The 23732-nt window shown below is 42.6% G+C and overlaps 4 protein-coding genes and 1 long non-coding RNA gene across 11 annotated transcripts in view; 1 reads left to right on the top strand and 4 right to left on the bottom strand.

The window, feature by feature from the left end:
* The window catches only part of LOC120424145 (acetylcholinesterase), a 44407-nt gene extending 43173 nt beyond the window's left edge, over window positions 1–1234 (bottom strand). The window contains exon 1 of one of the 2 annotated variants that reach the window (XM_039588187.2): window positions 892–1234. The gene's annotated coding sequence lies outside the window, so the exon portion shown is untranslated. The remainder of the gene's footprint in view (window positions 1–891) is intronic. The other variant, XM_039588186.2, reaches the window with a different exon arrangement.
* A 6034-nt stretch (window positions 1235–7268) lies between these two features.
* On the top strand, window positions 7269–20726 carry LOC120424148 (inhibin beta chain-like). 5 transcript variants are annotated; one of them, XM_039588195.2, is made up of 5 exons: window positions 14600–14740; window positions 14803–14855; window positions 15048–15494; window positions 15589–15672; window positions 19941–20726. In XM_039588195.2, the coding sequence occupies exons 3-5, from the start codon at window positions 15429–15431 to the stop codon at window positions 20607–20609; spliced, it is 819 nt and encodes a 272-aa protein (XP_039444129.1). In that variant the 5' UTR covers window positions 14600–14740; window positions 14803–14855; window positions 15048–15428; the 3' UTR covers window positions 20610–20726. The 5 variants fall into 5 exon arrangements, with proteins under 5 accessions (XP_039444130.1, XP_039444127.1, XP_039444129.1 ...); XM_039588194.2 differs by having other exon boundaries at window positions 14602–14740; window positions 14807–14855; XM_039588196.2 differs by lacking the exons at window positions 14600–14740; window positions 14803–14855 and adding an exon at window positions 7269–7382.
* On the bottom strand, window positions 11128–14634 carry LOC120424147 (32 kDa beta-galactoside-binding lectin). Its single transcript, XM_039588191.2, has 5 exons — window positions 14493–14634; window positions 14255–14430; window positions 13944–14192; window positions 11539–11698; window positions 11128–11471 (listed from the first exon to the last, which is right to left on the bottom strand). Exons 1-5 carry the CDS (start codon window positions 14582–14584, stop codon window positions 11183–11185), a joined length of 966 nt encoding a protein of 321 aa, XP_039444125.1. The 5' UTR covers window positions 14585–14634; the 3' UTR covers window positions 11128–11182.
* On the bottom strand, window positions 20603–22529 carry LOC120424146 (tRNA-dihydrouridine(20) synthase [NAD(P)+]-like). 2 transcript variants are annotated; one of them, XM_039588188.2, is made up of 5 exons: window positions 22427–22529; window positions 22148–22344; window positions 21320–22079; window positions 21056–21261; window positions 20603–20999 (listed from the first exon to the last, which is right to left on the bottom strand). In XM_039588188.2, the coding sequence occupies exons 2-5, from the start codon at window positions 22308–22310 to the stop codon at window positions 20749–20751; spliced, it is 1380 nt and encodes a 459-aa protein (XP_039444122.1). In that variant the 5' UTR covers window positions 22311–22344; window positions 22427–22529; the 3' UTR covers window positions 20603–20748. The 2 variants fall into 2 exon arrangements, with proteins under 2 accessions (XP_039444122.1, XP_039444123.1); XM_039588189.2 differs by having other exon boundaries at window positions 22397–22450.
* Window positions 22530–22887: 358 nt separating this feature from the next.
* Window positions 22888–23732, bottom strand: LOC120424149 (uncharacterized). The gene is made up of 2 exons (XR_005606336.2): window positions 23398–23732; window positions 22888–23339 (listed from the first exon to the last, which is right to left on the bottom strand). It is a non-coding gene; the product is annotated as an uncharacterized LOC120424149 (long non-coding RNA).

Genomic DNA, 23732 nt, shown 5'->3' with positions numbered 1-23732 from the left:
GTCAAATTGGCAAAAGTTGACTACAAAAACTACTAAACTTCCAAAATGTACATCGAATTCCAAAACAAATATGATGAAAGCGATTTGTATTATAATGTTATAATTGTTCCCTACGTTTTCCCTGGCCTGAAATCATTCCCCTGACCATACCACCGTGTGTGTTGGCGCCGGCGTTGAATCTGAACCGGAGATACTCTACATATATATCTTCCGGGAGGTGAAAAAACGTGCCAACACCACCAAGCACATAACTACCATCCAGTACCATAGAATTTAATCCCATAAAATGATTACCGCCTGGTCTGATTCGTATAGCAGCAGCCAGCCAGCCAGCCCAACCTAGTTCCGCTTCCGCTTACTCTGACCACCCCCCCCACTCTCGTCCATACCACTTACAAACATAGTAAGACGCAATCCGTCCCGTCAAAGTCATCCGGAGCAGCTCCAAGGTCCCTCTCGAGGGAGGAAGGAAAAAAAGGTCACTCACACACTCTCAGCACACAGCTTCGATCGTGGCTTTTCCATATGCATTTTTTGCTGGTCGATTTTCCAACATCCGTTTTTCCTACAACTAGTGTGGCGGTTCTCTACACACATTCCAAAGTATCATTTATCAATATTTAAATCACAATCAGCGCCTCAGGTCAATCATCCACCCCCTCTCTCTATCTCTTTCTCTCTCTCTCTTTATTTCTATCCCTTAGGTCCACTACCCCACCCCCCCCCCCTCCTCCATCCCATTCTCATTTTCCCCTCTCGATGGTATGAAAAATTCAGCCACAAGGCCATGCGAGTAACGGTCAAATTACCAGACCTCCAATCATCCCATCACCACGCGAGCCTCACAACACACAACACTCTTTTCACACTTCCAGGATTTACAGCACTTACTTTTCCAACTTTTAACCCTCAACTCCTTTCCCTTACGATTCACCCTCACTCTCTCGACCACGACGACGACGACGACGCAATTCCAGTTCCGGATTATGTGATTTTGATAGCAAAATTTGTTCACGTTGTTTTTTTTTCTTGTTATAAATTCTTCTCAGAAGGACCACGTTCCAACAACCAAAAAAATGCTGCTCGAAAAAACACACCTTAAGACTTCAGATTCCTCTTTTTTCCACCACTCTTATATTCCTTAGCTTATAACTGCACAATTTTATTGGTTACACGCACACGCAAAAATGATATTGTGGAGTTTTGATATGTTAATCATGCAACGGTTCAAACGAAACTGAGGTGAAAAAGTTCTCCTGGCAGAGTACTATCCAACAACCATCGACCAGCCAAAAGCCCTCGCAACATCATGCACACCTCTGAAGGGGGCCTGCGAGCTCCTTCAAACCGGTGATGCTCTCTGGCAAGTCTTTCTCTCTCACACACACACAGATAAGAGTAGTGGATCGACCTCGTAGCGTGATATCAAAACAGATCCGCGAGCTTTTTTATGCTCTGCGAGCGAGCTTCTTTATCAGTGTTGAAATTTCGGTGGAGCTTACAGGGAAATGCATGCATGCAACACCGTTGGTTGTGTGCGGGAATGGTAAATAGCGATGCACTTCAGGGAGTTCGATCGAAACACTGGAGTATTCCCTTTTTTGGAGAACAGTAAGGATTAGCATGAAGGGCATGTGCCGAATTAGTGTAAAGCTTCGTGGGGCACCAAGCGTTTCCATAACGTCATGATTCGAAATCCGGACACTTAGTAGCATATCATTTTTGTTATAGCTGGCAAAAAATCATGCAATAAGTTGGAAATGTAGAAATATCATAAGGATGTAGTATAAACAGTCAGTTTCAAGAAAATGCATGCAAAATTTGTCTTTTCTAACAATTTTTGATCAGAATTTTAAAATTAAAATGACATGTGCTTCGAATCCCGGACACTGATAAAAGTTGATTCGAAATCCGGACACTTTTGCTTCGAATTCCGGACACTCGATTTTACTTATGAATCGCACAAATTTGGACTGAAATGTTAGTGCATGGCATTCTTTAGGTCTCAAATAAGCTGTTAACATCAAAAAAATCTATAGTTTATATAAAAATTTGCTAGAATTTAAGGAAATCGAAACCATAAATTTCTGCTTTGCCTTCCCGATGCTTCGAACGCCTATGAAATATTTCAAGTGAAATGTTTCGCATTTTTTGTAAACTTCTAATTTTATTGTATTTAATTGTTTTGGCATTAATTACAGCGTTCATACAAACTTTACATGAAAGTTGACGTTGGAATTCATCAAATAACACAGTTTTGACATTCATAAGGCGAACTTATGTACAAATAATTGATAAAATAAGATAAAGTGTCCGGGTTTCGAAGCGTCCGGGAATTCGAATCATGACGTTATATTCTGAATGCTGGAAACAAGTGGAAACGCATGGTGCCTTAAATTCGATATCAAACTGAAGCATTGGTAGAATTCTGCTTCACAACAAACAAAAAGTAGTTGTTTAGCTGCTTGTAATAGGCCTTGTTGTAACATAAATGTTGCATTATTTTATGAAATTTCATGTAAAAAAATATAAAGCACATCACCAAAAGAAACCTAAATATTGAGCTCATACTGGCGTTGATCCTACGCACTCTTCAACGATCAACGTTGGTGATTTTTCACCTTCATACAAAACAAATGTATGAATAATTTCCATGAGGGGGAGGCGGGGGGGGGGGGGTTGAGTGATTTCCAAAAAAGTGTCCACGTGGTTTATGGATGGTCCCGTTGTAATGTGAAAATAGGACCAATTTCAACATTCCGATTCAACGATATGTTAAAAAAAAAAGTAAATTGCGACTTGAAGAATTCAAATCGGTAATTTTAAAGCGAATTTAGGTTTACGATTTGCACTGGCAAATCTCGAGCCAGCAAGTTCACTTTTTCGCGTGCTCTTCAAAATTCTCGCAGTGATCAAATTGATTACTCGCGAATGGGTCCCCCCGCGGGGAAAAACATCGTTCGGGTTTCGCGTAATCCATTTCTTCGGCCAGGTCAATCGCGAGGTGCTTCTCCGGGCCGAATCACGAAAACTGCGGGTACTCCCAAGCGGACCTGGTCACCATCAGTTTTTCTTAATTGCAAGCCGACCCCTCCGGATCCAGCAAAACTCCACGTGGATTACGTACCTAGTCGCAGCCCGATACAAACACGTGCGAAGACGTCCCAAGCTACCCAGCAGAAGGCAGGTTCGTCCGGAGAATCCTCCGGTAGTAATCCAGCATCATCACATTCTGCGATCCTAACCTCAAACATGTACAGTGAATCAAATATTTGTCCGTAACCCCCCCCCCCCCCCCCCCTACGGAAAATGTTTGTAATATAAAAGTTCATAAAATACGACCAAAGTACCATGTTTTATACATCAATCGGTGCGGCAGAATATCCTCTTTAAGACACTGTCATTGGATTTGCAAAAAACTTTTTCTAAAAAATTACAAGAATAGTTTACTGAAAATAGTCAAAAAAAGAGGTCAAATAATTGTCCGTACCCCTAATAAAAGTACAAAATCTGATCGATTTAAGTGAATTCATTTATGAAATGTTGTTTCTGTGTCAAATACTAGTACCTCTAGCCAGTTTGTGACAACTTTGAACTTCTGATAACTTTGTTAAGTTAGTTTATATTAAAAATTGGTTTAAATTTAGTTTTTTTATGTAAAACTTATCAAAACATTAGTTTATAAACAGCTATTTTTATAAAATTGCTATTTTATGTTGTAAGAGTCTCTATTGAACAAGTTTTAACAATATTTGTTCGAAATATACATTGTTTTCATCTTTTTTATTGACATTTTTCGACCAAAAATACTGTTTCGGAACAATACCGTTAAACAATCCGGATTGTCCCGGAACCGGTTTAACCCCTCGGAGGGAAATTTTGTGGTGGTAAGATAGAGGACAAAAAACCCACCTCTTGCAATTTGAAGCATCCAATTTCGTCCACTACAGCCCGATTACGAGTCCCTAGTCTGAAATTTGAAATTTTCAAATTCCCCAAGCAAAACATTCTGACCCAGGCCGGTACAGAAATTCTCAGCACGGAAAGTGAAAATTTCAATTTCAATTTCAATCGGATTCGTGGCCCCCAGTGTGTCAAATGCGGGGAGGCTCATCTCACGGAGCAGTGTTCGTTGCCCCGGAAATCGAGCCTAGGAGAAGGTAGCAACGCTGAGAGGACCAAGGCTCTAATCAAGTGTGCAAACTGTGGACAGAATCACACAGCAAGTTTCCGTGGATGCTCCGTGCGAAAAACCTACTTGGAGGTGCTGGAGAAGCAGCGGAAGAAACCAGCCAACCGTCAACTTCCTAAACCGAAGACTTCGACGGCTCAAGGTACGACGCACGGGGTGAACTTACGCTAGCGTAACTGCTTCGACAAGCAACGAAACGTCTGCTACTGCTGCCGCTCCTGAAGGGGCAGATCTCTTCACGTTAACGGAGTTCCTTTCTCTGGCTCGGGAAATGTTTACCCGTTTCCGTGCTTGCCAGAACAAGGAACAGCAATTCATGGCCCTCGGCGAGCTGATGATGAAGTACGTGGGAGCGGGGTAGACTGCTACGCGTGCTAAAGATCTACGGAATTGCTCTGGCTTGCTTTGCATTTTAGAATTAAGTTTTCCTTTCCCTGTCGCCTTCCCTTAGCAATTTCAGTAGGTTTTTTGATAGTTTTTGCTGCACCTGTCACCCCCTTTTCAAAGTTTAAAACATCGATCGATTATCATGTATCTAGTAATATTTGAAAGGAATCCCATATCTCTATTTAATGTATTTAAATACCACAACTTGTAGACCGATTAGTACCACTAATAAAATAAAAATTCTAATTGAAAATTTACGTTTACGTTTAAGTTTGCGTTGTAACGAAAATTCTGAAGAGATTTTTTGTAATGTAGTGAAGTTTATTTTTTCAATATTCTTAATAAGTAACGATAGCTCGATTTTTTTTTGCGCTGCCGTCATGCGGGGAGAATTAGGACACATGGGGCAAATTGGGATAGCTATTTAGTAATACTGTTGACGGTAGATTGCTCGTAAAATATTTTTAAAGTTTTCGAGTGACAGCCAATTAATTAATAAATAATGGTCAAATCAACGTTAAGTCATGGCGGAACGTGTCTCAAGCATATGAACTTTTAGTTGATATGTTTGTAACCAGTGGGTGTGTAGTGAGTGCCCAAGTAACATTTTTTCCAGGAGTTCTACAAGAGCTCTTCAAGATAGCTACAGCATAGCAGTTTGGACCGCGGTAGGATAAAACTGTCTTCAAGTACTCTTTCAAACTCCTGAAGAAGTTTTGAAGAGAATTTTATCCTACCGCGGTCCAAACTGCTATGCTGTAGCTATCTTGAAGAGCTCTTGTAGAACTCCTGGGAAAAAATGTTACTTGGGTGAATTCCAGTGACACAGGGGCAGGTTAGCGAGTGTGTTCGTTGAGAGTGAGACGATTCGGTTTGTGTCACCCACGGAGAGCGAGCGCGACCACCCCGTATGAGATCGCCAATGAGAAGGAGTATCGCCGCTAGCCACCACCGTAAGGATTGGTAGCCGTGGCGAAAAGGATGATGATGATGATGGGGCGAAATATGGGACTTCGCCGGATCAGAGGTTCGCGGTTCCATGTCCTGCCGTAGATCGGCCATTTGCCCGGTGTATCGGAAAGAGTACGTATCGTACAAATCGCGAGTGAAGCCGTCCGAGCTACGATTAAAGCTCCACGGCGTAATAAAGTGAAGTGCCGCAACTCACCAAGGAGAAGGACTTCACGGAGGACACGGAAGGACCGTGCAAGACACCCCAGGACATCCAGGTAAACCCGCGAACCCATCAACAACCCTGATCCGTGCTCTGAAACCAACGCCCAGTGTAAACCGCCATCTTGTTCCCCCATCTCATCATAGGACCCCGTAGTTTTACTACAAAAGCCGGAATCCGCGACTCGGATATCCCGGAACTACCCGTGGCTCGCCAGTGGTTTCCCCAACCCGTCCACCGTAACCACTACCGGTGTAGACGATCAGCGACCAGCCGCTTATGCTGAGTCGTGTGAGTCCTCCATCCAGGAACCACGAGCCACACCCGAAGACCTGCCCTACATCAACAAACCCTGCGCCGGAAACCGGGCAAGACCAGCGGTACCTTCGGGGACAGCTGAAGCTCGAGTCCGTCAACAAACTCGAGGACGCGCAGAGGGCAGGCAAACGAGGGTCCAGCGAAGGCTGCAGCAGCACCAACCCGTGCGTCGGAACGCCGACGGTCACGACAGGCCACCATAGGCCAGCGAGCAGCGCGAGCAGGCCAAGGTCGGAGATAGCGATCGCGTCAGCAGATCCAGCAGCAGCGGCAGCAGTAGCCCACGGACAAGAAAGGGAGAGTTAAGGTAGGAGATACCGATAAGGAAGTGGGTTAGGACAGGAGAGGGAGAAGGTCAGGTTTAGGAGGAAGCCGTGACGAATAAACGTGACAATTTTGACGAGTAAACCGAGGAGTTTAGCTCAAGACGAACACCAGTGTTTTCCTGCCTCGTGAGCATAATTTATGCCGACCCTGAGGTTCAAAAAGGGAGTTATTTGGTCCACCCACTCACCCCATTGAGTTTTATGTCTCGATCCCCTTGCCTTGTAGCATTTATTAACTAAGTGGGTCACCCTAGTAGACCTAACAGTTATATGTTTCTAATATACTATAGTCAGACGATGGATCAACGTAAGTAACCGAGAGCAAAATTTTCAAAAATGCCGTTTTAAAAAACAACTCAAATTTTAAACAATGCTTAAACGGCTACCGGTTTGTCAACCACGTGTGACGATACAGCATTTTATTTCTCCTAACCTAAAAACTACCAGGCTGATAGTGAAAGCTCGTCCATATTTTATGTAAACCAGACGTACCAACACTACCGGAAAGCTTACTTCCAACACATATGTTCGGATAGATAAGCTGTTGGAAAAAGAGCACAATAAATCACACACCAAAGCAAGGAAGTGAGCATTTCTCTCCAGCTGAGCCGAACACACTTCCCTTCGACAGAACTCGAGAGAGAGAGATTGAGAGTCTGTTTGGTTTGTTGTTTTCCACCCACCAACCCAGCAGGCCAGCCAGCCAGCAACAGCAAAGGAACTTTTACTACACCAGGCCAGGCCTGCAAGACAGAGCACTCTTGGATGGGGGGCTTTTCGTAGCGTACACACAACACACCTGCCTGGGCGTAAGAATACACAAACAGCTGGCAAAGCGCCTTACCCTAAATGGAGGCGGATGGTTGTCCATGTCCGGGTGGTCCACCTACGAACCAGACCAGTCAATAGTATCGTGTTACGTGATTGTTACGTAAGGTCGAGCCTCGTAGACCGACCGGGTGGATTTGTACCAAGCTGAGCAGAGGTGTTGTGATTGCAATTAGCTGTTTTTTTTGTTTGTTTTTGTTACATACCTGCTGGTTTTAAGGTCATGTGAGAATGTCAATTTTTCCGATTGGGCAGGTTTTTCGCAACAAGGCGGGATTGGGGAAGAGTGTTTGATTATGTAGCCACTAGTTGGTACAAACGATGTGGTGCGCACACTTTTTTCGCCCGATTGTGGTGGAAAATGAGGATAAAAGTATGCTCTGCTGCACAGTCTCATGAGGGTACAGAACCAAAAAATAAACCTTTGCATTTCAACCACCATACCGTGCGTCTCCATAAAAAAAAACTGGCTTAGGCCAAACATGTGTGTGGCTAAATACATCATGTTTTGTCACATTGAAGATGAAAAAAGTTAACAGTTATTTATAGTTTATCATTATCACATATCACAGTCCTACCTCACATTATTTTTTTTCGTTTCTAATTTCTGTAACATTAAGTTTTGGACATCTGAGCCTAAAAACGCTTTGGGTACAGTAGTTTCACATAAAATTAAGTCACTTTTTCCTGGAGTGTACTATGCTTTGTGCACATTATAGCTCGGAATTCCTCTTAGTCGATAGCGGTAGCAGGGTCACGTCACAGAATAACCCACATGGAACAGTCCGAAGAAAAGTCATTTCATTGTTTGGCTCCATAATGTTTGCAGGTAGCAGGCGTGCGATGTACAGCGAAATGGAACCAAAATCAAATGCCAGTGTTCACTCTGGTTTATTCTGTGGTGACGCGGTTGTTCTGCAGCATTGATCGTGCTTTTTTACATCTTTTTCTTGTTAGCAGTGATAAAATTGATTCTTTCTTTTTATCTTCGTTGATCGGACGGCGCATCGCCGGTAGAACTCCGGCCGACTGATTCGTTTTAAGGTTTATGGTATTGCACTTTTTTTTTAATAAATAAAGTCCTTCCTACCTCATAGCTGGTCGGAAGCTATGTGGTGTTAGTTCTGTCGCTGTTTTCACCTCTGCTCAAACTGTCACAATTGCACCAGCATTCCATGACATTTATGGTTTGCCAGATTTTGTGTAGAGTAGCGCAGTCACCAATGTCTCAATGATAAAATGACTCTGACATTCATGGTTTCATTCATACATCAATTTTCCAGCACAGCATTTGTTCAGTTCCTTTTGGGGTCCTAAACATCATCAAAAAATTTGGGAACGATTGGTTTTGTTCTAAATTCGCGCAAAGTTATTCAATTTTCGATAAAACCGAACTCGTATTCGGTTGCTCAAGAAGGTACTCTAAAACTTCCCGAAGAGACTATGGTTCTAACTTGCTCCTGAAATAAGATACAGCGTCCTCAACAACTTTCAGAGTAATCGAATATATATCCGGATTTAGCGTTGAACGTGGATTTTTTAAATAAACAAAAGGGTTTTCCCATACAAATCCCCATACAAAATTGAATCGCTCTGCGCAAAATGGGGAGTTAACCAATCAATCCCAAACTTTGGAGAGTTGTTCAGGAAAATGGCTGTGCTAACTAAATTTTGACAACTTTATATTTTCGACATAACCCTTCGGGGAAAATGTGCGTCCTCTTATTTCGTGAAAATTTCATCCAGGTGTTTCTCATCATATCATACGGCATTGTGTTGGATTACAATGTCCTTTCATTGCATTTGACCACATTTAAGGATTTCATTAAAAATTCCAAGCAGTCTCATTGTTTCCCTCTCGTTTGAGCCCATAGATAAAAGCGATGCATGTAGAAAACAACGAGATGCGCGCGGCCAGCAAAAAAATAATAAAGATTGTCAAAACAGTTTTGTGGTTAATTTGTGTGGAATAAGTCGTGTTGTTTTTAATTGCAAAGTATCTATGTTTTTATTATAAAAGAATGTCCCCGATCACGACAGAGCACTTTGATTTTTGTTCAAAAGGCTGTTGCAAATAATTTTCAAAATTTTTGTTTGCGACAACTTGCCAAAGTGATTTTTTATCAGAGACCATTTTGTTACTCTTGCATTCACGTCTATTACATTTTTGGTTATAACTCGGGACTCCGGCAACCAAAAAAATCAAATTATTCGCTCTACAGCATTGCCTTGGCGTTCTGGATTGCGAGATTCCTACTCGAAACTAGGTGTCCGAAGGCTTGATTGTTGAGGCAATTGCAAACCTCCTTTTACACCTAAGCTTCCCATCCACCTCGGGAATCGAACTGACGACCTTTGGATTATGAGTCTAACTGCCTACCAGCGACTCCACCGAGACAGCACCCAGGGAGACGACTCCTACACCTGGACTGAGCTAACGACCTAACCTTTTATGTTATTCCGGGGTCAAAATTTACTTGCCGTCCGACGGTAGGCGTGATTAGACAAATCTCGTCTCGAAAAATGCCACCTCTATGCTGCTGAACCCAGGCCAACTGGGTGAGAGGCAACCACGCTTACCCCTACACCATGAGTCCTGGCAACCATATTCAACCGAATTTCGAGACAATGCACAGAACGTTTAGCCACAAAACGTTCTAGTATTTGTCCAACCTTAAAATTCGTTTTTCTTGTTGTTTAGCAAATTGAAAAAGCTGTTTTTTACGTTTATATCTTACGTTCAACGTGTTTAGTGAACCAGCGTTGCTTTTTTTACAAGTTATGTCACAGTAAAGGTAGTGGCAGTGCGTGGCCGAATGGTTACGCTGTCCGCTTTGTAAGCGGATGATTCTGGGTTCGATTCCCATCTGCTGCAACCTTCCATCGGATGAGGAAGTAAAATGTCGGTCCCGGCCTTGGTTGTTAGGCCGTTAAATCATTCCAGGTGTAGGAGTCGTCTCCATGCCATAAGTACAAACAACACACCAAACCAAGCCTACTCCGGTGGAATCGCTGGCGGCGGTTGGACTCGCAATCCAAAGGTCGTCAGTTCAAACACTGGGGTGGAAGGTTCCTTGGAGTAGAAAGAGGTTTGGGTGCTCTCCCCATTCAAGCCTTTGGACTCCTAGGTTCGAGCAGAAACTTGCAATAGAGACCACAAAAAAGACCCGGGGGTCGCTAATGTGGACGGTTTGATTTTTTTTTTTTTTCGTTTGATTTTGTCACAGTAAAGGGCGAAGGGCATCGTGGCGCGGTGGTTAGCGGCTTCGGCTGCCGATCCCTAAGTTGCTATGGGCGTGGGTTCGATTCCCGCCTTATCCTCCTGGACTTCTATCGGATGGGATAGTAAAACGTCGGTCCATTTGCGTAAAAGAGGTTTTGGGAGACTCACCACACATAACCTTCGGACGCCTAGAAATGAGCAGAAACTTGCAACAGAGACCACAAAAGACCTGGGGGTCGTTAAAGTGGATTACTTTGCTTTGCTTTATCACAGTAATTATTCATATCCCACAATAATGGCTCATAAATTCTGCAAAGATCTCAATTTGGACTGATTTATTGCCTTAACTCTAAAGTATATTCCAGGCAAATGATGACTCAGCCTGCCGTCCATCCCTTCGAACAACGCACTCATGCATTTTTATTATATCTTTAGTTTCTCTATGCTGCTGCTGCTGCTGTTGCTAAACAGTAGACATCGTGGCGCGTACGCATGCAGCATAATAAAAATCAATATGTGGTCGCCGTTGGCCCAGCCAGCCAGCCAGCGTGCAGCATCATCATCCAGCCCAAAAATTTGAACAAACAGCCAAGCCTTCAGTGTACATTTGACTATCGAGGAAGACACATTTCACCCAAATTTCTGGAAAGGAAGCTTATAAAGCAAACAGAAGAGAGCGTTCCAAGTAAGTTAATTTATTGGACGAACAAAACGGCTGCGAAAATTGACAATTTCTAGAAAATTTCCACCTCCGGATGGGAGTAGCTTTCGAAGCCCTCACAATCCGGAACACCCATGTTCATATGGTCTACATTGGTGATCTCGAGCTGCATCCCGTTCGAGCACTGCACCTTGAAGCCGTTCAAGACGTTGAGCAGATTGGCGTTACGGTACGCATACGACTCGAACACGCTGCCGTTGACCGCAAACTTAAACTCACTCTCGGTCAAAGCTATTGCCAGCTTAAATTGCTGGTCCAACACAAATGGAAATCCACCAGAGCGTTCCTCATCGCGGCGGAACCTGAAAAAAGTGCAAATCATGTGATTGAAGTGAATTTTCCGAAATTCTTGTGAATCTAACTACTTACTCCAGAGTGTCGGTGTGCGAATTCCGGACTACGACGTAGTGCGGGTCGAAACGGGGATTCAAGTGAAGGGCTTGCTTCTTGGTGCCATTTTCGTTGAAACGAATTATAAAACCGCCACGTGGATTTCCAAACGGGATGGCAGTCATGATGATAACGTGCCCTGGAGAGGAAACAAGAATTGAAGAGATATTTAAAAGGGGTTGCTGATTTAAAGTGTTTACTCATCAATGTAATGGAAAACGGCTTTCACAAAAACCTTTGGGTATCAAGTGACCTGATTGGTAAAACTCTAGTTTCAGAAGATGCATTTTTAAGTTCTTGTGTATTGTTATTTTGTAACTTTTTTCCTTCAATTGTTTTACTCGATCCATAAGACGCCTGCAAATTTTGCACAAGCTCTTAAAACTCGTACATACTTTTTTTTTTGTAAAATAAGGCTGTTGCAAAGATTTATCAAAGTTTTGGTTACGTTCCCCCTCCCTTCAAAAACGGTCCTCAAAAACAGGGAGCAAACATTTTTTGTCAAAAAGCTTCAAATTTTCAAATTCTCAAGCTGTATTCCCTCTGGTTTTGTAGAACAAAGTACTTAATTTGGTTTTATTGGTGAATATCAAGATACAATAAGACAATCTTTTGTAGTTCATAACAGAGTTTTGGAGTTTCTTTCAGCTGTGTGTTGCAGTATAATCCATTTTGGAATAATAATTTCTTTAACCAAGGCATTTACAAGAGTAAGACAAATTAAAAAAATACTTTCCAAAACTTAGATATTTTGAACTTTTCTGAAAGCACATGATTTTGAACCAACCTGCACAATTAACTCAAAAGCGATGAAAATGCATATGGGACATTTATGCGAACAGGGGCAGTTTAGGACCCAATTTAACCATTGAAATGATTTGATTGCAGTTTAGTGATTGTTTTTGGAGTAGGATTTGACAAAAAAAAATATTCGTGTGCCGAGTAATGAAACCCATGTCCATATCTAAATTTAACTTTCAATTTTAATAATTCAAAATACAACTGACTTTTTTTTATATTGATGTTAGTAAATGCTTCAGTTTCGTTCTAGTATGTTAGATTTGAGCAATCAATAGAATTAAATTTTAGTGAACTTCCTGTCATTAAATGAAATTGTAAATTTCGAGTATAACTGTTATCGAAACATCTAAAGCAACCTTGCGCATCCCCAATTATTACCAAACAATTAAATTGAAATTTTGTTTGTACCGTCATCTGAGGCAGTCATTCGGACAGCTGTTTTAACCTTGTTACTACACAATATTTGGATTTATATTATTGGTTTCTGATAGAACGGAAACAGATTAACAAAAATAGTGCAACGATTTTCAAATTACAAGCTTTTAAGTGCTCTAAAACCTGGTGTCCGTATTCAGACTGTAGTCCCGATTCGCACCAGATGACGAAAAACTATTTGAATACACCGTACAATGTTTCAATATGGGCCATTGATTAGCCGAGATTGGAAAAAGTTGCCCCTCTTCGATTTGTGTAAAACTTGCCCTGAGGGGTAATTTTGGTCACAATTCAAAAATCGACCTCAGGGAAACACCCAGGATCGATTCTTAAACATAAGTAACTGTGAATTTTTTTTAGCTAAATCGGTTAAGGTTTAAGGGTCGCTATACTGCCTCTGATCGTATTAATGTCCCATATGCATTTTTTGAGTTATTGATGCAGTTTGGTTCAAAATCATGTGCTCTTTCAGAAAAGCCTACAACATCCAGTTCTTTGTACTAGAAATCGGGAGGAAATCCAGTTTTTCGCGAAACCTTATCACGTAGCCTTATGTGTGAGACAAACTTCAAAAGCGTTTTTTCTTAGCTTGCTGTTTTTGCATATGAGACCTTTATGCGAACATGGTCATCGACAGTGCTTCGTTAAAGTTGGTGAAAAAAATCTTTTCTTACAAAAACGTTTTCTCTAAATCGCTAATAACTCTTCAGGGTTAACACGGATCGTTTTGCGGTCTTGGACAAAGTTGTTTATCATACAAGTTTACTTACGAATCTCACACATGACAATGATCCGACACATTTTACGCCACTTTTTGGTGGAATTTTGAAATGTTTGCTATACCCCCCCTTTACCCCTAACTTCAACGACCAATAGCAACCCTTAAACCTTAATCGATTTCGCAAAAAAAAAATCGGCACCGTTTTACATTTTTACCTAAAGAATCAAGCTAGGGAGTATCTCTCAAGATTTTCCAAAATTTTATTTTTTTTCTTGTCACCCGAACTTTACCAATAATCCTCCAAAAAAAACTTCAAACGCGTTTTTCTCAGTTTTGTGAAGATCATGATTTGGATGATTGTACTTATCAGGGCAATTTAATAATTTGGTGTAATATGGTCATATAATAGCAACTTAAAACTACTAACCTGGCAAGAACTGCTTCGGCACATCGTTGCTGAACGTGTTGAACGTTTCCTCGAGCTGAATTGCCGGAAACGGCACCGGATAGGCCTGTCGATGGTCCACCTGCACGATCTGCTGAATGTCCTTATCGATCCGGATGGTCCGGATGTCGGCCAACGGTCCCCGGAAACCGTACGTACAGTACGGATGCCCATTGATGGCCACGTGAAACCGATCGTCACCAACCAGAATGTACAGCCTGAAGATTTCCCCTTGCGAGTTTGGAGAGTAATGTTTTATAATAAATTTCAACATATTATGTGACTTTACTCACCTGGGCTTACAGGGTTCGGTGCAGTCAGTTCATTTAGGTTATCTTCTCTCTCCTCCGGTCCCCACGAACCTCCAACTTTGGAATTACGAATAATGATATCATCGTGGAATCGAATCGAAAAGTGGAAGATATTTTCAGCATCGTCCGATTTACCCGATAAGAAATTAATGTTCACGCTGTGGATTTACCGAGAGATAATGTAATTTTATATGTTGTCGTAATCAAAAGTTCATCTTACCGTTCAGCGTCGTCAATGGGTCTGGCACCAATGACGAACACTTGCCCAACCTCAACCGGGCACGAAAGGTTTCCGAGAAACTGAGTTAACATCTCACAAGTGTTTACGCAATGCGTTCTAAAATTTACTCAACTGTTACCTCTTACGGCTTCGAAGCCTCGAATCAAACTGTGACCATTTCTCACATCAAACCGTACTGTTATCGTGAAAAGTTTTATACTATCTACATTTTTATCAATACCTTGGAGGTGATCTAATCAATGGCTCAGTGATAAATCCAATGCAAAAATAACAATTATATTTGTCAAAGACAGGTTAAATTCGACACAAATGCCGCTGGCTGAGGTGCACTTTTTCCTAACGGTGTGTAAGTTGTGATATCAAGCTGGGGCTGAATCATGCGAAACGTTATCAGTTAGCGCACCACCACCATGAACGTGTGATAAGATGTGCAGGTTTATAGAGGGTGGCCCAAAAAAGTTATCAAAAATTTTACAACCTAGTTTCATTAGGATTTTTTACATTTTGATATCATTTTTCTTATCTATTTTCCAGATCATACCTCAGACGAAGGATCCGAAGGACCCGGCGGATATCAGCTGTGGAAAATAATAAATACCAGGATATCAAGCAAACCATATTAAGCTTTACTATATTTAAACATATATGAATCTATATAATCCTAAATGAACCATTTACATAATCTTCATTGCTACAAAACCAAACACGACTTTAAGCCACCATATAAAAAAAAACCGAATGAAGCCATCCCAAAGAGATATGACCATCTATTAACACAAGAGATATATTTCGCTATAGCTTTTTTTAAAAACATTTTTGCCTTGTATAGAGCCCCTCCACTAACCCCGTTTCATTCTAGGAGCCCCTGGCCACCAGTTTTTCGTTTTTCCCTCGCTCAACTCGCTGCCCTCGACGATGCACGGCATTCGTATCTACAACGCGACCCTGTGGATTCGGCTGGAGCTAAAGGCGACAGCGAATGTGAGTTTGGAGCAGCATTCTTTCCCTAAAATTTTAATTAATATTTATGATATTTTTCTAAATAATCATTTCTTTGTTTAAAAAATTAACACAGTTTATGCCAGCTACCAACAAGAGCCTAATACTGTGGGTGTTTCGACTTATCAGCGGATCCAAGAACGTATTCAACGATGAAGAGGTACTATTAAAATTGTTTAATTTGCCAATCATAATTATTGTGACCACTAGGATTAGTGAATTTCTCGTTGAATTTTCATGATTTCGCGGACAGGTGAACAGTGTAAAGGGAGGTTTCGATTCTTTAGGCAGAAATAAGTAAGGTTTAGGGGTAAAACTTCGTTGTAAATAATTTTGTAAACAATTATTTAGGGGACGAATCAAAAATTATATCAAGAAGTTTTGAAGATACTGTAAACCGGGGTGACATTGATAGGATTTCAATTTATTTTTGGAATATTTTCCAACTGGTATGGTTTTTCTCAAGATTATTATTTTTAAAACATGTTGTACATGTAATACATGTTTCAAAACTTATTTTACCTTCTCCTAGTGGAAAATTGCCCAAAGAATCCGTTCAGTTTTTCGATTCAAAATTTGTTAATGTTAATTTGTTTTGTTCAAAACTTCATTGTGAAAATCATGTTACTTTGAAAAGATTAAAATAATGCTATTCATCAACATTTTCTTAATTAAAGTAAACTAACTTTTCAAAATTTTATGAAAAGTTCTTATTGAGGTACTTTGAACACTTCTCAACCACGGTCAGTCAAAAACTTGCGAAATTAAAACATAACATAACAAATTTGACTACATCTTTATTTTGGAGGTAGAATTACAAAAGAAGTAAACAAAAAAATATTGTTTTCAATTTTATAAATCAAATATGTTGAAAAAACAATGCAAAAACCATACCCTTCATTTATTCATAGATATTTATTTGGGTTACTTTTGTAGTGTCATTGCACAAGATCGAACTTGTTTGAGAGTAACTTTTAAAAGAAAGTTTTACATATTTCACTCGTACTATTTAGTTTAGTTGAATTTTTTTATTTAAAAAATATTGTTGTTTTTAAAACGTTTGTCTGTTCAGTTTGGTCGTATTTCTGCGTTTCTTGGGACCCCAAAATGCATGCTTTCCCTCGAGTTGAGGCCGCGCGGTAGCGTGTCCCAAAAATGGCGATGTGGCGGAAACCTTCGGACTCACCCGGATTTCGATAGGTTTTTGCCTCAGGATCAATGTTTTCATACAACGAAAAATTCGCAAAAATCGTTTAAAACTCGCGATTTGCGATTTACCGCAAAGTGGTCTGTTTTCATAAAAAAATATATGATATTTTGTTCTAAAAGCTTGAAAAAATGTTGTCCACGAAGGGGGGGAAACAGTACTGTAAGTGATAGAATTGAGTTTTCATAGATAATTTTGAAAATTCGCCGTTTTTATTTCACTATGGCTGTATCTTGGAACAGTGTTGTGGTTGCTTGGCAACACTGCCTGGGGATGAGTAAGGAGATCAGACGATAGAAGTGGTCACTCAATAAAGTTACGTCAAAAGCTACAGACGTGCGCGTTTTACTCACGACATTTTGGCGACGCGAACGGGACTTTTCTAGATTAAATTCGTCAAGTTCTTAAAAAAAAGGCGTTCGTAGATTAAATTCGAGTTAAAGTAGCGCGGCGTGAAATCAAATTGCGAAAAATAAACCGAAGAACGAACGTTACGAACACACGCGAAACCTAACCTTGAAGGTGCTACGCCCCAACCCTGTGCAGCAGTTAAAAAAAAACAAAATGGAGGCCAAACCGGTCCTGCCGCCGTTCGACGTGACTGACCCAACCTCAATCGCGAGTCGGTGGGCAAGGTGGAAGCGATCGCTGGAGTTGTTCTTGGAAGTGAACTGCATCGCCTTAGGGGCCCGCAAGAAGTCGTATTTGCTGCATTACGCCGGGCCGGACGTCCAAGATATATTTTACAACATAGAAGGCCATGATGCTGCAGCTCCGGTCGGCAGCGACGTCTACAAGGAGGCGATACGGCTACTCGACGCTCACTTTGCCCCATTGTCGAGCGTGCCCTACGAGAGAGTGATGTTCCGGAGGATGAAACAGCAGGAAAACGAAACTCTGGAGAAATTCATTCACCGTCTCCGCGACCAAGGGCGGCTTTGCGAGTACGGCGAGGCATTGGAGATGCGGATAACGGAGCAGGTCTTCGACAACGGCAACTCGGATGCGTTGAGGGAAGCAATTCTCAAGAAGAAGCTGATGACAGTTCCGGAGATCTCCGAGGAAGGGCGCGTCTTGGAAACAGTGAAAAGAAACCGCGATGAAATGAAGAAACCGGAAGGGGAAAATTCAGTGAATTTTGTGCGTAAACCGAAACCCGGGGACGTTTGTTATCGTTGCGGCAACAGTGGCCACTACGCAAGCGACAAGAAGTGCCCAGCTAAAGCTCAAAAGTGCGACAAGTGCAAGCTAGTGGGACACTTCAAGTCGATGTGCAAAACGAAGAAAGGAAGAAAAGCTGACCAAAAGAGTGAAGTACGACAGGTGAAAGTACCTGAATCAGAGCGAGAATCAGACAGCTCGTCGGAGGATGATGTACAACACGTGTACGCTGCCGGGTCAGTGCCTGAAAAAGTGACCTGCTTTGTGGGCGGAATCAAGCTGGATTGGGTCGTCGACTCGGGCGCTCACGTGAATGTTGTGAGCAACGACACCTGGAAGCAGCTGAAGAAACAAGGTTGTGCGGTCAGCCAAGAAGAACCATCGAACAAGACGCTGAGAGCGTACGGTGATGGAAAACTAAAAGTGCAAACAGTGATCAAAGCCGGCATTGCTACCAGGAAGAAAACAGTGCATCGCGAGATCTATGTAGTTGACAACCCGAAAGGAGCGAATTTGCTGAGCAGAACAACTTCCATCGACCTGGGATTGCTGGAAATACACGGCGAGGTGTTCAGCGAAAAACGAGGTTGTCGGTGCTGCAAGCTGACAATGCTAAAAACTTCTCCAGCCAAGAACTCAAGGACTACTGCGTCGATTACGGCATAAAGCTCATGCACACAACTCCCTACTGGCAGAGCGCAAATGGTGAGGTGGAACGACAGAACCGATCGTTTCTCAAGGTCATGAAGATCAGCCAGCTCGAAGGATCCGACCTGGAAGAAGCCATGCAGCAATACCTGTACATGTACTCGCTCACACCACACAGTGTTACAGGTGTTGCCCCAGCGACACTAATGCATGGCCGTAGATTCCGTGACTTGGTTCCACATCTGCAGGAGGAAGCGATCTTTGACGAAGAAATGCGGGATCGAGACTTGACGATCAAACACAACACCAAGGAGAACCGAGACAAGCGAGTCGGCGCAAAGGAATCGTCCATCGGCGTGGGCGACACGGTGCTGATGAAAAACATGCAGCCACAGAACAAGCTGTCACCAGGATTTCTGCCTACTCCGGGGAAAGTGGTCCACCGTTACGGGAGTACTGCTACCGTTGAAACAGCGACCGGACAGCAGTACAAAAGGAACGTGGCGCATCTGAAGGAGTTGCAGCAACCCCCAGCAGCGGAAGTGGATCAGCGGGGACCGGAGTCCATCGGCTCTCCACCGGTCATCTCTGGACAACAGGATCAGCAAGCAGTTGCGGGCTACTCTCGGCAACGTCGGGAAATAGTTCTGCCAAAACGTTTCGAAGATTATCTACTTCAGTGACTTTCACAACTTTATTTGAAATAAGAGAGATATGTTGTGGTTGCTTGGCAACACTGCCTGGGGATGAGTAAGGAGATCAGACGATAGAAGTGGTCACTCAATAAAGTTACGTCAAAAGCTACAGACGTGCGCGTTTTACTCACGACAAACAGAATTGAGAAGAACAAAAAAAGCAAAATTGGTCAAAAAATTGTTACCTACAGGATGATGGTATTGGTTTTGGTGCCAACATTTTTTAGATGGACTTTTGAGAGAAATTCGTAAAAAATCGGGCAAAAAAACCGTTTTCCAACTTTAACATGCTGCCAATGAAAAATGACGACTTCTTGGATCAATATGAACACAGAACATTATTGGTAGGACTCCTAACTATGATTGAAAATGAAATACGAAGCAATTTGAACGCATTTTCAAGGTATTAGAACATAATATATTTTTTATGAAAACAGGCAATTTTTCAGTAAATTGAAAATCGCGAGTTCTAAACGATTTTTGTGAATTTTTCGTTGTATGAAACCATTGTTCCTGATGCAAAAACCTATCGAAATCCGGGTGAACCCGTTTCCGCCACATTTACATTGTAATACTTGGATCGCCGATCTGATTAAATATAATGATGGCTTGCAATAATGAGTGGTGATTCGCGTTAAATCAGGGTGTTCAATTTGCCCCAAATTAACCGTAGGAAAGAAAGAAGTCCATTAAACCAGAAATTTTGAACCATTCCAGGAATTCTCCAAGCACACCGCCATGGTGGCCAAGCACTCAATCTCTGTCGAAAAGCTGGGCTGGCAGGAGATTGACGTTACGAACGCCGTCCGTGCTTGGCACTCGGAGAAAACCAACGACAGTTTGCGCCTGTTTGTGGACTGCTCGGGCTGCGGGAACAAAATTACGATCCACCTGTTTAACGAGAACCAGAACAAGGCGAAGGAATCGCTGCTGAAGGCACAAAAGCTGAACCCGAAAAAGATGCGCAACCCGGACGAGGCCGTGGTGGACTACAATCGGCCGTATCTGTTTGTGAGTTTGGCCACGAATCACGTGAAGCGGCTGCGGAGACGGGCATTGGATTGTACCGGAGCGCCGAACGAGCAGTGCTGCAAACAAAAGTTTTACGTCGATTTCAAGGCACTCAAGTGGGACGATTGGATTATACGACCGCACGGATATTACGCGAACTACTGCAAAGGAAGCTGCCTGCTGCCGGACAAGTTTTCCGCTGAATATCAGTACGTGGTGGACGAGTACCGGAGGCAGGGCCAGGTCACAGGGATCCATCAGTGTTGTGCACCGACAAAGTACTCGCCAATGTCGTTGATATTTTACGGGCCGGGATCGCGGGTGATTAAGCAAGATTTGGCCAAAATGATTGTGGAAGAGTGTGGCTGTCCGTAACTTTGTTCAATTAGCTAGTGATTTTTAATTAAATTCTTCTTAATCTTACATTACCAATAATGTACAATAAATCTTCCTTGAAAATAAATTTCAACTTTTTCGACTCTCCTAAGGGCATGCACTTTTTGTTTATTTCCTTTTAACCGATTATGGCTCCATTCGCAATCAGCTTTTCCCGACTTTCGACGCCCAGATGAAGAAGACAGGTTAGGGCGGCGGATTGTTCGGCGTACTTTTTACTCTTCTCCCAGAAAGAACTGCTGTAACGACGTTCACCGACCAGCACGATCGCCCGGAACAATTTGTCCTTGTGGATGGACTCGTACTTGGGCAGCTTGAGACCGTTTTTCACCGTGTAAATATACAATTTGCTCTTGGGGAGTTCCTTATCTGCAAGAAAAATAGTTGAAGCAGGGCGAGAGAAAAATGATTTTAGAAATACTTGCCATCGCTATAATTTACTCGGATAAAGCTAACATTATGTGATACGACATCTTGCTCGCTGTCTCCATTGCCAAGCCTTTGCCGCTTCGTCGGACAATTCTCGTCCTGCTCATCAGGTTGCGGAGCGGCCTGTCTTCGGCCCTGAAGTCCAGCGTTGTGATATTCCAGCTGCTTCTGTCGACAATATGGTGCCAGATCCCAAACGTCGCTGAAACAGAATTAAGATAAGTAAAACTAGACTGCTTGACAAAGTTCATTTGACCTACCAAATCTGCTCCAAAGTTTGGCTGTCCAAAAACTTCCGCCCCATTGTTGTCTCCTGCAGATCTCTCAGAATCATTTGCACGCAGTATTTAGTGTTGCACGGAGAATTATCATAATCGATCGCCAAACGCAAGTATTGCAAGATAATTTCCTCAATCGGCAGCGGTCCCTCCTCCCGAAAGATTGAACAGTTCCACTGAGCCGCCCTGGCCACCATAACGCTACTCGCACCGCAGGCTTCCCGGAATTTCAATATATCGGACCGTTTGTGCATTTCCTGCGAGCCACCATTAGCAATTACGGGAATCTTAAGCACCTGCACCACTTCCCGTATCACATCCGTGTGCACCGGATGCCGTGGCCGTTCCACCTTCGTCCTTCCATGCACACCAATCGCCGAAATCCCAGTGCTTTCCAATTCCTTCACCGTCCGCAAAGTGTCATCCAGTTCCGGCATTATCCGAACCTTACACGTCACCGGAATATCCAGATTGTCTACCAGCGTCGTCAGAATCTTCTTCGCCCGCTCCAAATCATAAAGCAGCGCTACTCCCATTCCTCCCTTAATCGAAAAGTCCTTCGGGCAACCCATGTTGATGTCCACGGCGGCCACATCCCCCTGAACCTTCTTCCCGACCGCCAGAGCTCGTTCCGCACTAGCCGTCCCCAACTGAAGAACCACCTTTCCCTTCTCCTTGTCACACGTCCTAAAAATTATCGTTCCGTCCGATTTGTCCACGTAATCGATCGTGTTCAGGACATCTGCGAAACCGTTAAACCCAAATTACAATCGTAGCTCAGTTCAACGAATCAAAAAAAAAACTACCCACCGTTAACGCGCCGCTCCGATTTGAGCAGCTTCCAGTCGATAATCTCCTCCGTGTAGACAATGTCCGCGCCGAACGAGAGGGCCAGCAATCGCATCGGCAGTGTGCCAACCCGCACCATCGGTGCGAGGATAATTTTGTTTCGGTAGTCCAAGGTGGCCTTCATTCCGGATGCGTCGTCGTTGTGGAACTGTGTGGAACTTTAACAATGTAACTATTAAATTCGAATTCTGTTACCCATTTAAATCTTACAAATTGTTGTGTTAAAAAATGTGTTCACACCAGAGAAATTCGCGAAATCTGCGACAAACTCGTAAACATCGGCTCGGCACGCTCGGCACGTTGGCTTGTTTTGATTCGGCGGAGCAGGTGATCTGTCAGTTTTGTCGGAGTGCACTGAGAGAATAGTTTGAACTATCACTCAAAATAATATTCACGTTGAAGTTACGTGAAAAGCTATGTGGTATTTTTCCACTAGGGTTTTCACGTAACTTCTACCAGGTGAACCTAGTAGAAACGAAATTTGTTTGGCCAGATCCCTTCACGTTGATTCTACGTGTTTCACACGTAAAAGCTAAATGAATCAATCGATGATTTCTATATTTTTGTTGTAGTAAACGTTATATGAACTTTATAGTAGTAGTTTCTGACTTTAGTTTCTATTTTTCGGATGGAAATAAGAAGAATTAAGTTTAATTAGCAGAAACTTGTTTATTTACACTTTTTAAACTTTTTTGAAACGATTTCACTGTCCCCACTTTGTAATGCCGTGCCTCTTGCTGGAAATAAACTGATGACTGCGCTGTTTTGGCGATATGCATGAAAATGGTCTCTTCGTCGGAGATCTGTGGTCATAGTTTGCCGATTCTGCTGTCCGGGGAGAAACCCTTTTTCGGCGTACTCGGCGTAGATGATCGGACCAGACACCAACTCCATGACCTGGAACGAGTTGTGTAATCCGTACTCGTACTTCTCCGGAGCACAATCGGCATAGGTCCACGACCTTGTCCATGACCCGTTGGCCAAGTCCGAAACATTTCCGGTGGCACCACAGTAACATCGGCCACAATTGCCGTTCCGACGGACGAAAGCGACGTAAGGATGATGACCGAGATTGCGCCTGGGATCGCCTTCGAGGGGTCCTTTAGGCCACCGCTTGTGATATCACCGGTCAGAATGTGCTTCTTCTAGACATCTGAAACAAGAAGCAAAAATCATTAATTATTAAAAAAACTGTTTAAACTAAAACTTACCATCTGTTACATTTTCAATAAAATTTTGCGACCACAAGTCCGGCAGCAATTCTTCACCGAACGCCAGCAATTTTCATACTAAAACAATCACGTAGAAATTTCGCCGAATGGCGCACTCGAGTTACGTTGAAGTTACATTTCAAAACACATAAGAACTACATGAAAAACCCTAGTGGAAAAATATCGTAAGGCTTTTCACGTAACATCAACGTGAACAGATTTTTTTGCCAGTACACTTTCACATTATTTTTACGTGTGTCACGTAAAACGAGCCTAGCGAGGGGAAAATCGGGGTTACGTGATTTTTCAGGTAGCATCAACGTGTGGATTATTTA

The sequence above is a fragment of the Culex pipiens genome, chromosome 1 (genome assembly GCF_016801865.2).
Source record: "Culex pipiens pallens isolate TS chromosome 1, TS_CPP_V2, whole genome shotgun sequence".
Taxonomy (NCBI): domain Eukaryota; kingdom Metazoa; phylum Arthropoda; class Insecta; order Diptera; family Culicidae; genus Culex; species Culex pipiens.
The sequence above is the reverse complement of the archived record's forward strand: the minus strand, read 5'-3'. Positions and strand labels throughout refer to the sequence as shown.

What these genes read in the sequence shown, in the direction of transcription:
- LOC120424147 (XM_039588191.2), bottom strand. Translation starts at nt 14,584, where the DNA reads ATGTTAACTCAGTTTCTCGGAAACCTTTCGTGCCCGGTTGAGGTTGGG. An exon ending in CCCATTGACGACGCTGAACG is followed by an intron (nt 14,431 to 14,492) that starts GTAAGATGAACT and finishes GTAAATCCACAG; the next exon opens with CGTGAACATTAATTTCTTAT. An exon ending in TCGCACACCGACACTCTGGA is followed by an intron (nt 11,472 to 11,538) that starts GTAAGTAGTTAG and finishes CACTTTTTTCAG; the next exon opens with GTTCCGCCGCGATGAGGAAC.
- LOC120424146 (XM_039588188.2), bottom strand. Translation starts at nt 22,310, where the DNA reads ATGAAGGCCACCTTGGACTACCGAAACAAAATTATCCTCGCACCGATG. An exon ending in CAAACTTTGGAGCAGATTTG is followed by an intron (nt 21,262 to 21,319) that starts GTAGGTCAAATG and finishes ATTCTGTTTCAG; the next exon opens with CGACGTTTGGGATCTGGCAC. An exon ending in CCGAGTAAATTATAGCGATG is followed by an intron (nt 21,000 to 21,055) that starts GCAAGTATTTCT and finishes TTTTTCTTGCAG; the next exon opens with ATAAGGAACTCCCCAAGAGC.
- LOC120424148 (XM_039588196.2), top strand. Translation starts at nt 15,429, where the DNA reads ATGCACGGCATTCGTATCTACAACGCGACCCTGTGGATTCGGCTGGAG. An exon ending in AGCTAAAGGCGACAGCGAAT is followed by an intron (nt 15,495 to 15,588) that starts GTGAGTTTGGAG and finishes AAATTAACACAG; the next exon opens with TTTATGCCAGCTACCAACAA. An exon ending in ACGTATTCAACGATGAAGAG is followed by an intron (nt 15,673 to 19,940) that starts GTACTATTAAAA and finishes GAACCATTCCAG; the next exon opens with GAATTCTCCAAGCACACCGC.